This window comes from Mastomys coucha, unplaced genomic scaffold, assembly GCF_008632895.1.
Source record: "Mastomys coucha isolate ucsf_1 unplaced genomic scaffold, UCSF_Mcou_1 pScaffold13, whole genome shotgun sequence".
Classification (NCBI taxonomy): Eukaryota; Metazoa; Chordata; class Mammalia; order Rodentia; family Muridae; genus Mastomys; species Mastomys coucha.
The window spans coordinates 61,346,816-61,361,414 of NW_022196895.1; the positions used below are offsets into that span (position 1 = coordinate 61,346,816).

At 39.4% G+C, this 14,599-nt stretch overlaps 1 protein-coding gene across 2 annotated transcripts in view; it reads left to right on the forward strand.

The window, feature by feature from the left end:
• Positions 1-14,599, forward strand: part of Malt1 (MALT1 paracaspase) — a 52,577-nt gene that overhangs the window by 25,647 nt on the left and 12,331 nt on the right. For both annotated transcript variants that reach the window (XM_031365908.1, XM_031365909.1), the window contains 4 exons: positions 4,367-4,570; positions 8,833-9,010; positions 10,409-10,483; positions 11,064-11,191. In XM_031365908.1, coding sequence (XP_031221768.1) covers positions 4,367-4,570; positions 8,833-9,010; positions 10,409-10,483; positions 11,064-11,191 — 585 coding nt within the window. The remainder of the gene's footprint in view (positions 1-4,366; positions 4,571-8,832; positions 9,011-10,408; positions 10,484-11,063; positions 11,192-14,599) is intronic.

The following is a 14,599-nucleotide window of genomic DNA, read 5'->3' on the forward strand; positions in this document are numbered from 1 at the left end:
CCGATGACAGGTCAGTTATGTGGCTCTTCTGTAGCAGAACTTAGCTTTAAAATGAAGATAGGTGGAGCTGGAGAGATGGCTCAGTGGTTAAGAGCGCTGTCTGCTCTTCCAGAGGTCCTGAGTTTAATTCCCAGCAACCACTGGGTGGCTCACAACCATCTGTAATGGGATCTGATGCCCTCTTTTGGTTTGTGTAAAGAGAGCAACAGTATACTCATATACATAAAATAAATAAATCTTTTTTTTAAAAAAAAAAAAAAGTGAAGACGAGCAGGCAAGCTGGTCCATCTGTCCATTTGTGTGTATCAAACCCTATAATAATGAGAGGTTCCACAGCACACATCCAGAGGAAGCAAGTGTTGGGACTTGGATTTAACCAAAGAATAAATACTGCACAGGGAAAGAAAGCCTTTTGAAAGGCTAATAAGTAAAAAATATTAGGAGTCAGAACATCAAGTTTATTGAGTTGGAGGGAAAGTGCAACAGGAGCAAACATGTTTAGGAATAGGGGTAGTGCAAAAATAGAATGCATTGCTTTAAGATTTGAGACCACAGCAATTCAGCAAGGCCCAGGGTTAATCACAAGATTGGGCAACAGTGAACGTGAAGGTCCTTGATATTGTAGAAGACGGGACTACAAATTACTGCCTTTAAAAAACATAGTCCAGTCTGTTCTTTCCTTAGACAGCACCACTACCCCCAGTACTCACTTGGTAAGAAAGACTAACTATACTAGTCATCCAACCAAAGCCATAGCTCCTGTATTCTGGAGTGAGAAACACATGTGATAATTCTGCACACAGATAACAAGCACAAAAGTAGCTGAGCAGGTACTGAGAGTTCAGCAGGAATGATCAATCACTTTACTTTCTGAAAGGTATAATTTTTTTTAAGATTTATTTATTATTTTAAATAAGTACACTGTAGCTATCTTCAGATGCACCTGAAGAGGGCGTCATATCTCATTATGAGTGGCTGTAAGCCACCATGTGTTTGCTGGGATTTGAATTCAGGACCTTGGCAAGTGCAGTCAGTGCTCTTACCCACTGATTCTGTCTTCGTTTTTTATAGATAAGAGCTTGGCTAGATGTAGTGTGACACACCTGTATTCCCAGTACTTGGGAGAGGCAGGCTGTGAGTTTGAGGCCAGCCTGGCCTCGGTGGTAAAGTCCAGGACAGCCAAAGCTACATAGTGAGACCCTGTCTCGGGGAAAAAAGAAAAAACCCAACTTAACTCTAAAACTTGCTCAGAGTTAATGTAATTGGTAGCTGGTTGGGAGTTGATATCTGGGGTCAGTGATTCTGTAGCTCCTTGTTGGTTCATTCTGTCACATGCCATTTCACAGACATTGAAACTACAAGAACAAGATAAACTTTTATCATAAAGTTCACCAAACATCAAACATCTCATTTCTTTGCTACCTTTTAGTAAGTAGGAGAATGAATGTGGTATGTGCTGCCATAGTAGAGATGGATAAGTAATCTTGAATTATTCCTAGAATATGGTGATCAGGTTTGTCTAGGGGAGTCGGGGAAGGCTTTATGAGGGAGGGTTCAATGAGAATTTTCAAGGACACATTAGGCAATCTCATAGATAAAGCAGACTTGGTGAGTGTGGAACTGTGATGTGTTAGAGAACAAATATACCAGTACTGTTGGAGGGTGGAGTCTTAAGGTAGGACTGCTAGCCATAACTGGTGACATAGTTATCTATTAAGTAGTAATATTAGTCCAGAATTGTCTAGATGCGAAAAACAGCATCAGCTGGGCATACTAGAGCATACCTTTAGCTCTATCACTTGAAAGCAGAGGCAGGAGGATAGCTGTGTGTTTGAGGCCAACCTGTCATACATAATAATAAGTTCCAGAACAGTCAAGACTACATAGAGAGACCCTGTCTCAGAAATATATCAGTTTCATTCTGTCTCATTCTGTGGGGTTTACAAATGGCCCTCCTTGGAATCTCTCACGTAGTTATAGGCTGTTGGTGACCAAGGCTACAAATGACGAGAAGGCTTCACTTCCACACCGTAGTGCCTGTGTGAGGACTGATGAGAGACTCTTCCTCTGTCTCGCTTCTTTCCCTCTCTGTGCTGCACTGCTTATATCTCAGAACTGAAGGCTGTCGGGGACCTCTTTAATACACAGCTCAGAACTGCCAGTGTCACCACACACTACATGCTGCTTGCAGAAAGTCGGAGGAAGGGCAGCACATACTTAGAAGTGAGGCTGACTGTACCACACCAGGACAAAAATACCATGTTTTCTCATGGTCCACGGCAAGAGTGTAAATGGCTCTGTATGCCAAACTGAGGAATTCAAACATGATTTTGAAGGATATAGAGAATCATTAAAAGATTGAACACACCAGAGTAACAGCAAGTCAGACTGAATTGCACTAGTCAGATTTTATGCTAAATCTGCATTCTTTATAAAAATTCAAAGACTTAACAAATACTTAATAGCACATAGAATCACTAGACCTTTTCCTAGGTGCTTGGGAATATGAACTCTTTTCGGGATGAGTAACTTAGATCTATTAAACATGGAATTAATGGTATAGCACAGTGCCAGTTTTTGAAGAATGCACTACTTTAAGTTCTGAAAAAATGTCTAGGATCTTCTGGTAAGTATATTTCTAAAGCTTTTGTTTTTGTTCTTGTTGTTCTTTTGTATATTCAAATAGCATTTTTCTTTGTTTTCTTATTCTTGGTGCTAGGGATTGAACCCAGAGCATCATACATGCTAAGCATGTGCTTAACCACTGAGCTATACTCCCAGGCCCATGTTACCTTTTCCAATAGATGATTCATATTCAAGAACTTGTGGGTTGCTCTTACAGTAAAGGTTTTATAGTAAATTTCTTGAATTTATCATCTAACATATATAACATGACTTGCTTACATACTTGCCATTTTGAAATTTTCTTTATTCCTTTTATTTCTTCAAATTCAAATTTTACTATTCCTTTCTCTGTCTGGTTTCTGCCACAACCGTTTTCTGGAGTGGGTCCTTGTCATCTTATTTCAGCCTACCTCTGCTTCTCTATTCTAAGTCCACTTCAGCTATTCTGCTAACCAGCAACTGCTTCCCAAGTAGAGTTGTCAAGGTAAGGCCCATCATCTTCCATACCATTGATCTTTAAAAAGTTATATAATCTAGCTTTTAAAAATTATCATTGACGGGCCGGGCAATGGTCATGCATGCCTTTAATCCCAGCACTTGGGAGGCAGAGGCAGGTGGATTTCTGAGTCTGAGGCCAGCCTGGTCTACAGAGTGAGTTCCAGGACAGCCAGGGATACACAGAGAAACCCTGTCTCAAAAAAACAAAAAAAAAAAAAAAAAATTATCATTGACAAATAATTTTACAAGAATTTTGGGCAGTTATTGATATTTTCACATTCTTACATTCTTGGACTCTTGTATTTTAAAAATCATTCTTTTCCAAGTACAATTACATACTGCTGAATGATAGAGGTATGTCTTAAGAAATGCATCACTAGGCCATATAGGTCAGTTTTTCAATATTGTCCCAGTGCATTCAAGACATGCAGTGAAAGCTGAGGCGTAGAAGGCTGCCACTGACATGCTACAATGTGCTGTTAAGCAATAACCTTTGTTTTCATGAATAGAAGTCACGTACTCTACAATAGTGATGAAATCTATCATTTTTAAAATAGAATTTAACAATGAGAAACATTATATAGTAAATATATAAACCAGTTGCGTAGCTTTCAGTGATTACTATCAAGTATTGTGTGCTATTGTAACTTTCTGTGCTCTAATTTTACGCAGCTGTCAGTGCACAGGTCTCTTGACAGCTTACCTCCACCATCCCTACCCCAAGACCAACAAAAAAAGATGCAGTGTTGAAATCTCTTAAGCTCTAAGCTTTGTCCAGCTTTCAGCTGTTCAGACCAGGACATACCCATAAATGCTAGCTGCCGCTTTTCAAGGCATGGGTACATATTTTTTTTGCCTGCCCCCACCCTAAAACACCTCTTTCTGTCTGAGCAAAGTCAAAAGATTTAAGTTCAAAAATTCCTCAAGTGGCCTGATCTCAGGTAAGAAAGGGTGCTGGCAAGATGAAAGTTGCCCTCTGAACTCCACACACATAACCATCATGCTCGTGTGCCCACATTCACATATATTATAATGATGATGGTGATATTAAAGATACTTTTAAATGTAGTGCTAGGAGGAAATGGTGCATCCACACAACTGCTGTGGGAACAAAAGTCCTCGTGAAGTTCCTTCTTCTCCCTTTGGTCTCCCCTCCCAGCTCTGAACTCTCCTGCCTCTCTCTAGTGTTTGCTTTGTTCGCCTCCTACATCCTCCTCTAATCCTCCCCCTTTCTTTCTTACAGCAAAGGACAAAGTTGCTCTTTTAATAGGAAATATGAATTACTGGGAGCACCCCAAGCTTAAAGCTCCTTTGGTGGATGTGTATGAACTGACCAACTTATTAAGGCAACTAGATTTCAAAGTTGTTTCATTGTTGGATCTTACTGAATATGAGATGTGTAATGCTGTGGACGAATTTTTACTACTTTTAGACAAAGGAGTATATGGTAAGATAATTCTGATGCTCACTTCTATAATTATATGCCATTCCTATTAAACACATTAAGAGATGGGCTGCAGTTAAGAGCACTTAGAACTTGCTGTTCTTTGAGAGGAACTGAGTTCTATTTCTAGTATCTACATGGTGGCTCACAATCATCTGTAACTCCAGTTCAAAATTTCCTGGCATACTGTGGTGCACAGGCAAAATTTTGAATATATATATAATATATGTAGATATTATATGTGTATATGCATATATTTGCATAATACAATATATTGAATATATGCATATGTATATAAAATAAAAAGAAAAAACTTGGAAATCAGATAAAGGTAGGTAAACATACTTTTCAATTGATGTGATTTTAAATTTTATCTTTATTCCATGTGAATAACTAATTAACTTAATATCTTTATTTCTGTGGTTATTATATCATGTTAAAACAACATTGTTCTTAAGAGGGTTATTACCTGTCTTTCCTTTTTTATTGAGTGTAAAAGTTATCATACAGTATTTAGTCGTTTAGTAAGTTTAGAAGTTTGACTTTATAGGTAATCAGGTAGCAAAACATTCATATATGCTTGATATTATATAAATTCTTTTATGTATAAAAGTTTGTGATAGCATATACATTGTGTTTGTGAAAATGTGTTTTTGAGAATTTAACTTGCTTTGTATGAGTCTTCAATAAATGAAAGTTCTTTTTTAAGAAAGAAGTAGATTGCATGGTTTTGTTATGTGATTTATCTGTTTTTAAGATGCCTGTGTACTTGTTCCTTAAACTTTACTAGAAACAGTAAGATGTAAGGAAAAAGTAATGATAAATATTGATTTAGTTTAACTTTAGGTTTCTACAATAAAGAATGGGAGTTATATATATAGTTATATATTCTGTTACTTATTTTTTACTGCAGTTATTGTAATTTGGCCCCCTTTAACTGTTTAAGTCAGAACTCTTAATTGCCCCTGTTATTAAACAGAGAGCCAGAACTATAAAAGAATGGGTGAAGGGGCAAGACTTGAACTTGGCTGACACTGTACACACTTTACACATAATCCCCACTGTCACAGTTTCAATTTGGGGTCTAGAATAGAGATTAATAAATAATTGGACAAAGGACAGCTTAAGAAAGCTAGAAAACTTAAAATCCTGATTCATGTCTTTAACAGGGTGGCTGCATTATATTTTGAAGTATTGTGACTATCCAAAACATCAGACACATCTACATTAAATGTAAGTGTGGTAAAGGCTTCATGGTGCAGAACTTGCCATAAGGAGATGCTTCATGTCTCTTTTGGAGCATCTCTTTACCTCTCCTAATATCCCCAAGTCCTTTAGGGATGGGGAGAAGGGAAAGGAGTTTCAGCATGAAGAACTTTAAATACAGAAAAGTATAGACACAAATCGATAGTCTCTTATTACCCACTCATTAGAAAAGAATGAAAAATTATAGTAGAACAGAAAAAAATGAGTAATTCAGTTTATAACACGCAAACAAGCAAAAACCAAAAATAGAAATAATTTACTTCTAAATGTATAAATAGTTCTACAGATAAATGGGAGAACAGTAACCATGTGGTTGTCTGTCCACCTCACCAAATGCCTTTGTAAATTCATCACTGCCTATGGCTTACCTATGCCTTCTGTGGAAGAGAATATTAAATAAACTTGGTCAGAATATGACAGCCGTGGAGTCAGTCATTCAGTTCAGTGTGACTCCATGGATAGCTTTGGATTTTGTGGTTAGGTAACTTTGTTGTTACAAGAGGAAAAAAAATACCCTCATGCCTGACATACTCAAGCTGCCTAGATTATTGTGTCCATTGTTACCATGTCCGTTACTGTTCTTGAATAGTCATTAAGTGGGCTAGAGAGTTGGCTCCGTGGATAAAGGGTTTGCTATCTAGGCATAAGGACCAGAGTTTGGTTCCTCAGCACCCATATAAATGTAATCTCTAACTCCTGAGAGACAGAAACGGGATCCCCAGAACAAGCCGGCTGGCTGACTAACCATCTTGACATTCTCTGAGTTTGAGTTACAGACCCTGCCTCAATCTGTAAGGTAGAGAGTGATCAAGGAAGACATGCAGCATCAACTTCTGGCCGCCATATTTATGCACACACTCATGCCTGCACACCTCTATACAGGTGTGAACACAGACATGTAGACATGCATCTACTCAGCACGCATGCATCCATACTCAAAAAATTTATTAATAGCATTCAAACTGCCCTTTATCTTTAGATTTGGACTCAGTGGCACTTTGGGCTTGACTAGAGAAATTGAACTCATCTTGATCACTGCGCTGGTATATACTGCTAATGAGAGTGTGCTAATCGTTCACTGCGTAGACTCCATTATAGTTTATACTCCTGCCCTCTCCCCCCAGCTTTTTCTCCCCAAAGAAATCTTAGGCATGTTCTTAATACACTAGCACAATGATCAAGATTATCTGCATCTAATGTCTAGTTTTCTGACTTACTAGTCCTTTGAGTTTGGGTAAGCCTTTAAACCTCTTGGTGTCTCAAGTTCCTATGTATATGAAAGGGGAATGGCTCCATTGCCTACCTTGTTATGAAGATTATGTGAGTCCGCCAGAGCTGGTGATTTTATATGCAGATCTCTGTGCAGGGTAGAATGCAAATTGTTCTGTTTGACACAGTTTCCTTGTATGACCAAAACTGCTTTTAAACTCGGGATCCTCCTGGCTAGGCTTCTGCAGTACTGGGATTACAAACCTATGCCACCAAATAAATAAGATGCATGCCTGGTGGCACACACTCTTAGTTCTAATACTTAAGGAGGCAGAGATAATCAGACTTCTGAGATTAAAAACAACCCTAGGCTATATAGTGAATTCTAGTCCAGCTAATTCTACATGGTGAGACCTTGTCTCAAAAAAAAAACATTTAATTACCTGTATTTATTTAATGTGTGTCCATTCGTATGTCTGTTGGTGTGTGCCATGGTGCCTGAGGTTAAAGGACAAATGGCAGGAGTCAGTTTTCTCTTTTCACCAAGTGGATCTCAAGAATCAAACTGGAGTATCAGTCTCGGTAACAAACACCCCTACCCACTGAGCCAGTTCACCAGCCCCAGACTACATTCTTGAAAGTCATACCAAGATGAAGAAAATTCTCTAATAATCTTAATTTGCATAATTGTATTTCTAACTACATTAAATTTCTTGATGTATTCTCCCCTTTCCTTGAATAATTAAGAGAATTAGTAGTGACAGAGATGGAGTTATTAAAATACAATGATTTTCACTGTTTTTTTTTACATATAAATATAATCCCACTTTGATATAATGTCATTGTAGATTCCGATACTTATACTTATACTTTAACCAAGTTATTTTAGAGAGGAGAAAACATATTTTGTTTTAAGTGCACTAATGTGAGCAGTTGCTGAAGCTATGGCAACTGTGTGATGAGACCACACCTCCCTTTTATCTGTGGAAAGGAAAGCTGAGCCTCCCTCAGAGTTGCTGCTTCTCCAAAGCTGAATCTCGCTAAAGCCAGATGGGGCAGCACCCAGGCTTTCCGATTAGGTATCTAAATTTTACCAGTTTTGAGAATGGCACCAATTCTAAATAGTCCTTCCCAGAAGGCTCCTGCTAGACTGTCTTGATGCATTGTCAGTGCCCAGTTCCTGTTGCATCTCTACAAATACAAAAGGGTCAGTGTGAAAACAAAAGAAGGATGCAGGTAAAGAACAGGAAAAGACAAAGATGTGCTCAGTCGAGAAAATTACAAACTTAAACAGTGGTGGAAATACCCTGTAGAGGCCAGCCATATGATGAGAAAAGTACAAACTTAATACAGTGGAGGAGATGCCACCTGTAGAGTCCAGCCGTGTGATGTGAACCAGGGCTGTTTATTCTCTCTTCTGTGACACGAGAATGGGAGCCAGGCATGGAAATTCACACCTGTTATCCCAGCACTCAGGATGTTGAGGCAGGAGGATTGTCACAACTTTTGAAGCCAACCTAGGTTCAAAGAGTTCCAGGTAGCCAAACTACAAAATGAGACCCTGTCTCAATAGCCCAAAGTGATATAGGGGTAGATATCTTTTATAAATTGTGTTATCTGAATTAAAAGTAGGTGTGTATATGCAAATGCTTTGAAAACCATGAAAATGTTATACAAAGATAAGTGTTATAACATGAGCATTTTCTGTCAGAAAACCTAAGTATACATAAGACTATTTGCCATGTTTAAAGTGCATTTAGAGCTGACATCTTTCCTTTCCCCATCCCCAGGGTTGTTATATTATGCAGGACATGGTTATGAAAACTTTGGGAACAGTTTTATGGTCCCTGTTGATGCTCCAAATCCATATAGGTCTGAAAATTGCCTATGCGTACAAAACATACTGAAACTAATGCAAGAAAAGGAGACTGGACTGAATGTGTTCCTGTTGGATATGTGTCGGAAAAGGTAAAATGTCTAATCTCTCTATCAAGCAGCAACCATGACAAATTCAATGTAAGGCAATTGTTCTGTAAGCTGGTAAAAAACCACTAGGAATTGTGAGATTCTGCGAGCAGACTTGATAAAAATATATTTTTAGTATGGGTATCTAATTATTTTTAACTTTTTGTTTGTTTGTTTGCTGTAAAAGGGGCTAAAAGGTACAAGTTCTCTATTCTCTAGAATGCATGTCCATGTGGCTAGCAGTCACTGCAGTTACTCCCAGGCATTGACAAACCACACCCGTGCATCTAGAATGTGTAGTCACCAGTCTGTCTTGTCTTACAAGTAGGAAGTATTATTGACACAGATTTTGGAAGTCTTGGATCTGTTTGTCTGCCTTTGTGTCCCCAAGGAGCAGAACCAGTGATTATCCCTCCCAAATTTACTTTTTTTTTTTTTCTTCCTTTACCAGTCAGAATTCAATGAGGGGAGTTCAGCTACAACTTCCTTTTAAAAGCTAACCAAAAACAAAAAAACAAAAACCAAGTATGAACTGGCTTTAATCCTAGCACACAGGAACTGGCTTTAATCCTAGCACACAGGAAGCAGAAGCAGGCAGATTTCTGTGAGTTCAAAGCCATTCTGGTCTACATAGTGAGTTCCAGGCCAGCAGGGATGCATACCAAGACCCTGTCTGAAAAAAAAAAAACTAAAAGCCGGTATAACATTGTCCTAGTACTCAGGAGGCTTAGAGTGGGAGGATCTGGAGTTTGAGGCTAGCCTACGCTACACAGCGAGATCCTACCTTTAAAAAAAGCTAACAAGGCCAGGCGGTGGTGGTGTACACCTTTAATTCCAGCACTTGGGAGGCAGAGGCAGGCGGATTTCTGAGTTCGAGGCCAGCCAGAGGTACACAGAGAAACCCTGTCTTGAAAAAAAAAAAAAAAAACTAACAAAAGATGTGGTTGACTACTTATTGTCTTAAAAATGTAGGAGCCTAGATCCTGAGTTCAATTCCCAGCAATCACATGGTGACTCATAACCATCTGTAATGGGATCTGATGCCCTCTTCTGGTGTGTCTGAAGACAGCTACAGTGTACTCATATACATAAAATAAATAAATCTTTTTTAAAAATGTAGGAGCCTGGGATAAGTACGTAGCTGTCTAAGTAAAAGAGAGTGAATCATGGGATGGTGGCACCTTTAGTCCAGAGCAGATCTTCTTGGTTTACAAACCGAGTGGCAGGACAGCCAGTGCACAAAGAAACCCTGTGGGGTTGGGGTGGGGATGGATGTGAATCTGTTGTTTTATATTTTATATAGATATTGAAAGTAGTAGCATATTTTTCACTGAAGAATACTGTGTAATTAATTTCTCATACTTGCACCTGCCCTCTTCCCCTTCCCACGCATATAAATAGAAATGACTACGACGATACCATTCCAATCTTGGATGCACTGAAAGTCACTGCCAATATTGTGTTTGGATATGCCACGTAAGCATCGTTTTATTCAGTGTTCACTGTGTCTTTGTTTTGATTGAAGATGAGAGACAGAAGCATCCATGGGTGTCCTCCTTGGTGTGCTCAATAGAGAGCTTTAGCCGTGCACTGCCATCTTGGTGCCTTCTCTCTGAGCAGCAGAACCTTTCACTCTGTCTCTAGCTGAGTTCTAGTTGGGAGCCACTGAGGGCAGATGGAAGAGAAGCTTGTTTATGGGTGTGGACAGTGTACTAGCAAGTGCTGGCTTTTCTTCTTGTTGGCTTCATTTCTATCAGAGTGACAAATTATAATCGTATGTATTTGTGGGGTGTAGGGTGCTACAACGTACACAGCATAGACTGATTATATGAAGCCTATTAGTGTTCCGTTTACCTCGCATACCCATCTACTTAGCCTAGCTAAGAGAAGGAAGCTCCCCGCCCTTTGCTAGCATGTCCCTCCCACCCCCACCTCCCAGCCTTGGGTGCCTTCACTCTGCCTTGGGCTTCTGTTGTGTATTCAGTTTCCTCAGTGAACCCGTGATTGTGTTGTCTCAGCCTGCCTTACTTCACCTTTTCCTCTTGGTGTTTTTAAGGTGCCAAGGAGCAGAAGCCTTTGAGATCCAGCATTCTGGATTGGCAAATGGGATTTTTATGAAATTTTTAAAAGATAGATTACTAGAAGACAAGAAAATTACTGTGTTACTGGATGAAGTTGCAGAAGGTAACATGTTTAAAGGGCAATCCACTCAGAAAAGCCCAGCAGGGGAGAGAAACCCACTCTGGGTGCCTCAGTTGGTGGTTATTTTATTCTTACCAGTACCGTGTGGGTTTGGAATCAGTGCGTGCTTCAGCAAAGAGTTTTGGCTTAATGCTCACCAGTACCGCTGCTACTTGGTTCTTCTCTTTCCTGGCTGTCGTGGGTGAATGTCACGAGCAGTGGTGAGATGGGATTCGGTCCTCAGAGCTCTACCTTGTGTCGGCCTGGTGCCTTCCTGCTGCCTGGTCTCGTTGTTAAGGGGCCGGGGCATGGAGGGGGATGGGGAAGAAGTCCAGTGAGCATCTCTACCAAGGTATCTTTGTCCTCAAAGATATTGACACCCTCATTCTTTCTGTGCGAACCTTAGGTGTTCGTAGGTCCTGCTGTAAATGCATGACCGTATGTATCACATCTTCCATCTCCTCTTGCCCTCTTCCCTGTCTGTTCACTAGTGCTGTTGCTCATGACAAAGCCAAATCTGTACCTGTTGAATATGTAGGTTACAGTGTGGTTGAATTTATTTTGTTTTGTTGGCTTTTAGATTTGTTGTTGTTTTTTGACACAGAGTCTCCCTGTGTAGCCCAAGCTGGCCTCAACTTCACAGTTCTTCTGTCCTAGTCTTTTCTTTTTTTAAGATTTACTTATTATTATATCTAAGTACACTGTAGCTGTCTTCAGACACACCAGAAGAGGGTGTCAAATCTCATTATGGGTGGTTATGAGCCACCATGTGGTTGCTGGGATTTGAACTCAGGACCTCTGGAAGAGCAGTCAGTGCTCTTAACCACTGAGCCATCTCTCCAGCCCCCTGTCCTAGTCTTTTTAATGTATTTATTCTTAACTAATTGTGCTTATATGTATAGCTGTTTAGTCTGCATGTGTGCCTGTGCACCACGTGCATGCCTTGAGCCTGAGAAGGCTACAGTAGGGCACTGGATCCCTAGGCCTGAAGTGACAGAGGGTTGTGAGTTCTGGGAGTTGAACCTGGGTCCTCTGCAAGAACAGCCAACTGCTGAGCCATCCCTGCAGCCATCCCCAGGCTCAGCTTTTCAAGTACTGTGCTTTGCAGTGTATGTCTTGAAATGACCTTTTATAAACCACATCAAAAAGATGACACACCCTTTTTAAACCCTAAAACCTGAAGCTTTACGGATCTTACATACTTGACGGGTTATGTTTGGGGGTTTTTTGAGTCTTTGATTTTTGAGATAATGTCTCACTCTGTAGCCCAGGCTGACCTCAAATGCTCAGCAGTCCCCTTGCCTTAGACTCCTGAGTACAGGTATTGGAGGCATGAGCCATCACAGCTCAGATATAATGAATGCATTGAGAATTTTATATAGAGAGATAACATAAATTTTTGAGACATACTTTGAGATTTGTATATATATATCTTTATGTATAAATCTTTTTAATCTATAAAATATATTTTATTTACATATGTTTTATTTATTTATTTGGTGTTTTTTTTTAATTTCAAGATAGGATTTCTCTATATAGCCCTAGCTGTCCTGGAACTCACTCTGTAGACTAGGCTGACCTTGGACTCAGAGATCCTCCTGCCTCTCTCTTCCAAGTGCTGGGGTTAAAGTCGTATGCCACCACCACTGCCCATCGAGAATATTTTACTAAGAGCTGTTCATCAGACAGACAGACAGACACACACACACACACGCACACACACAGGTAAAACTTAACACTGAACACAGCCTGCCAGGTCTTTAGACTTCTTCCTGCCTACTTCAGCCAAAGAAGTCTGCTTTTGTCTCTTTTACATATTGGGTTTCCTCTTTTTTAAGCTTTTATCTGAAAACATTCTGCTTCTTCAAACTTAAAGCCCTTGGATTATTGCAGTTATCTTCAGACTGAGGGGAATGAAGGTGCTCCAGAACTCTCTGGGTGTTTTAACTTTCTTTATGGGAGGCAGACAGTCTAAGCCATCCTGGAACAGCAGATGTATTGATGTTCTACAACCTTCCAAATGTTTGTATGAGGGCCATGAGCCACCATGATCTGGCCCGTTGCAGTTCTTAGTTGTATTTTAAAGCTGGAGGTGGAGGCCAAAGTATATTTTAACTATGTGAAACTTAATAAAAACCACATGCTTGCGTACCTGCTATGTTTACCAAGTGGCCATGTTCTGTGAGTATATTTGAACTTCTCACCAACTTCTTAAGAAGTTATACTGTTCTTTCAGACCTGGCATGCCTCCATAATCAAAATTTCCCAGACAAGAATAGATTAGAGTACACTAGAGTAAAACATAGAGTTCAGTGCTAGACACGTTGTTCATGTCATGGGTAATAGCCAACCAACTGTACACAATTAGTAGATTTTAACAAAATCATAATAGTTAAATGTAACACAAAATATCCTAACAAAGGCAACTGAAGAAAGGGCTGGTTTGACTCACAATTCCAGGTTACAGTTCATCATTACCAGGAGATTAAGGTGGTGATAACCTGAAGTAGCTACTCAAATTTCATCCACAGTCAAAAAAGAGCAGTGTAAGAATTAATGCATGCATTCTGTTGCTGGCTCCCTCCACTCTTAGACAGTCAAGAATCCCCTGCCCAGAGAATGATGTTACCCACAACTGGTGGGTCCTGTTGCCTCAATTAACATAATCTTATAGCCCCCAGCAGACCAGCCTAACTCCTAACCCTTCACTGAGGCACCCTTTTCTAGGTCATTCTAAAATAAAATGACCATTATAACTAATTATATCAGTAGTGAAGAACAGAAATAATTATAAGAAATTGTTCAAAAATCATCCAGCTTTGAAATACAGCTTTCTGCTCTTCCCATCTTACCTTCTGATTAGTTAATTTAAAAATATTTATGGTGGGAATTGTTTGAAGATCATACATTACTGGAGGGGGAAGTACCTTGTCAATTTCAACCATAGACTGTGTACAAATGAAACAAAATATGAAATAAATTGCTTGCTTTTATAAGGCTAAATGTAGCCTTTAGTCTGTAGCCTTGAACCTTTCAGAACAACCTTATTATCAGTAAATAGTGATTCTAAGTCTGGGACCTTGCCAGTAACCTATACATAATGACTATGTGTTTCCTCTATTTCTTTGATTTCTTTATTTGTTTGCTTTTGGAATAGTGTTGTTGTTGGTTAATTGGTTGGTTATTTGGTTGGATTTTCAAGATGGTTTCTCTGTATAACCCTAGTCACTCTAGAATTTGTTCTGTAGACCAGGTTGGCCTCAAACTCTTGAGATCCACCTGCCTCTGCTTCCCAAGTGGTGGGATTAAAGGTGTGCACTAGTACATGTGGCTATTGCACTAATTTTATTTATCATTTCTTCCATTTTCTTCTTATATAGTTCATAGAATTTTTATATATTCTCCAAAATT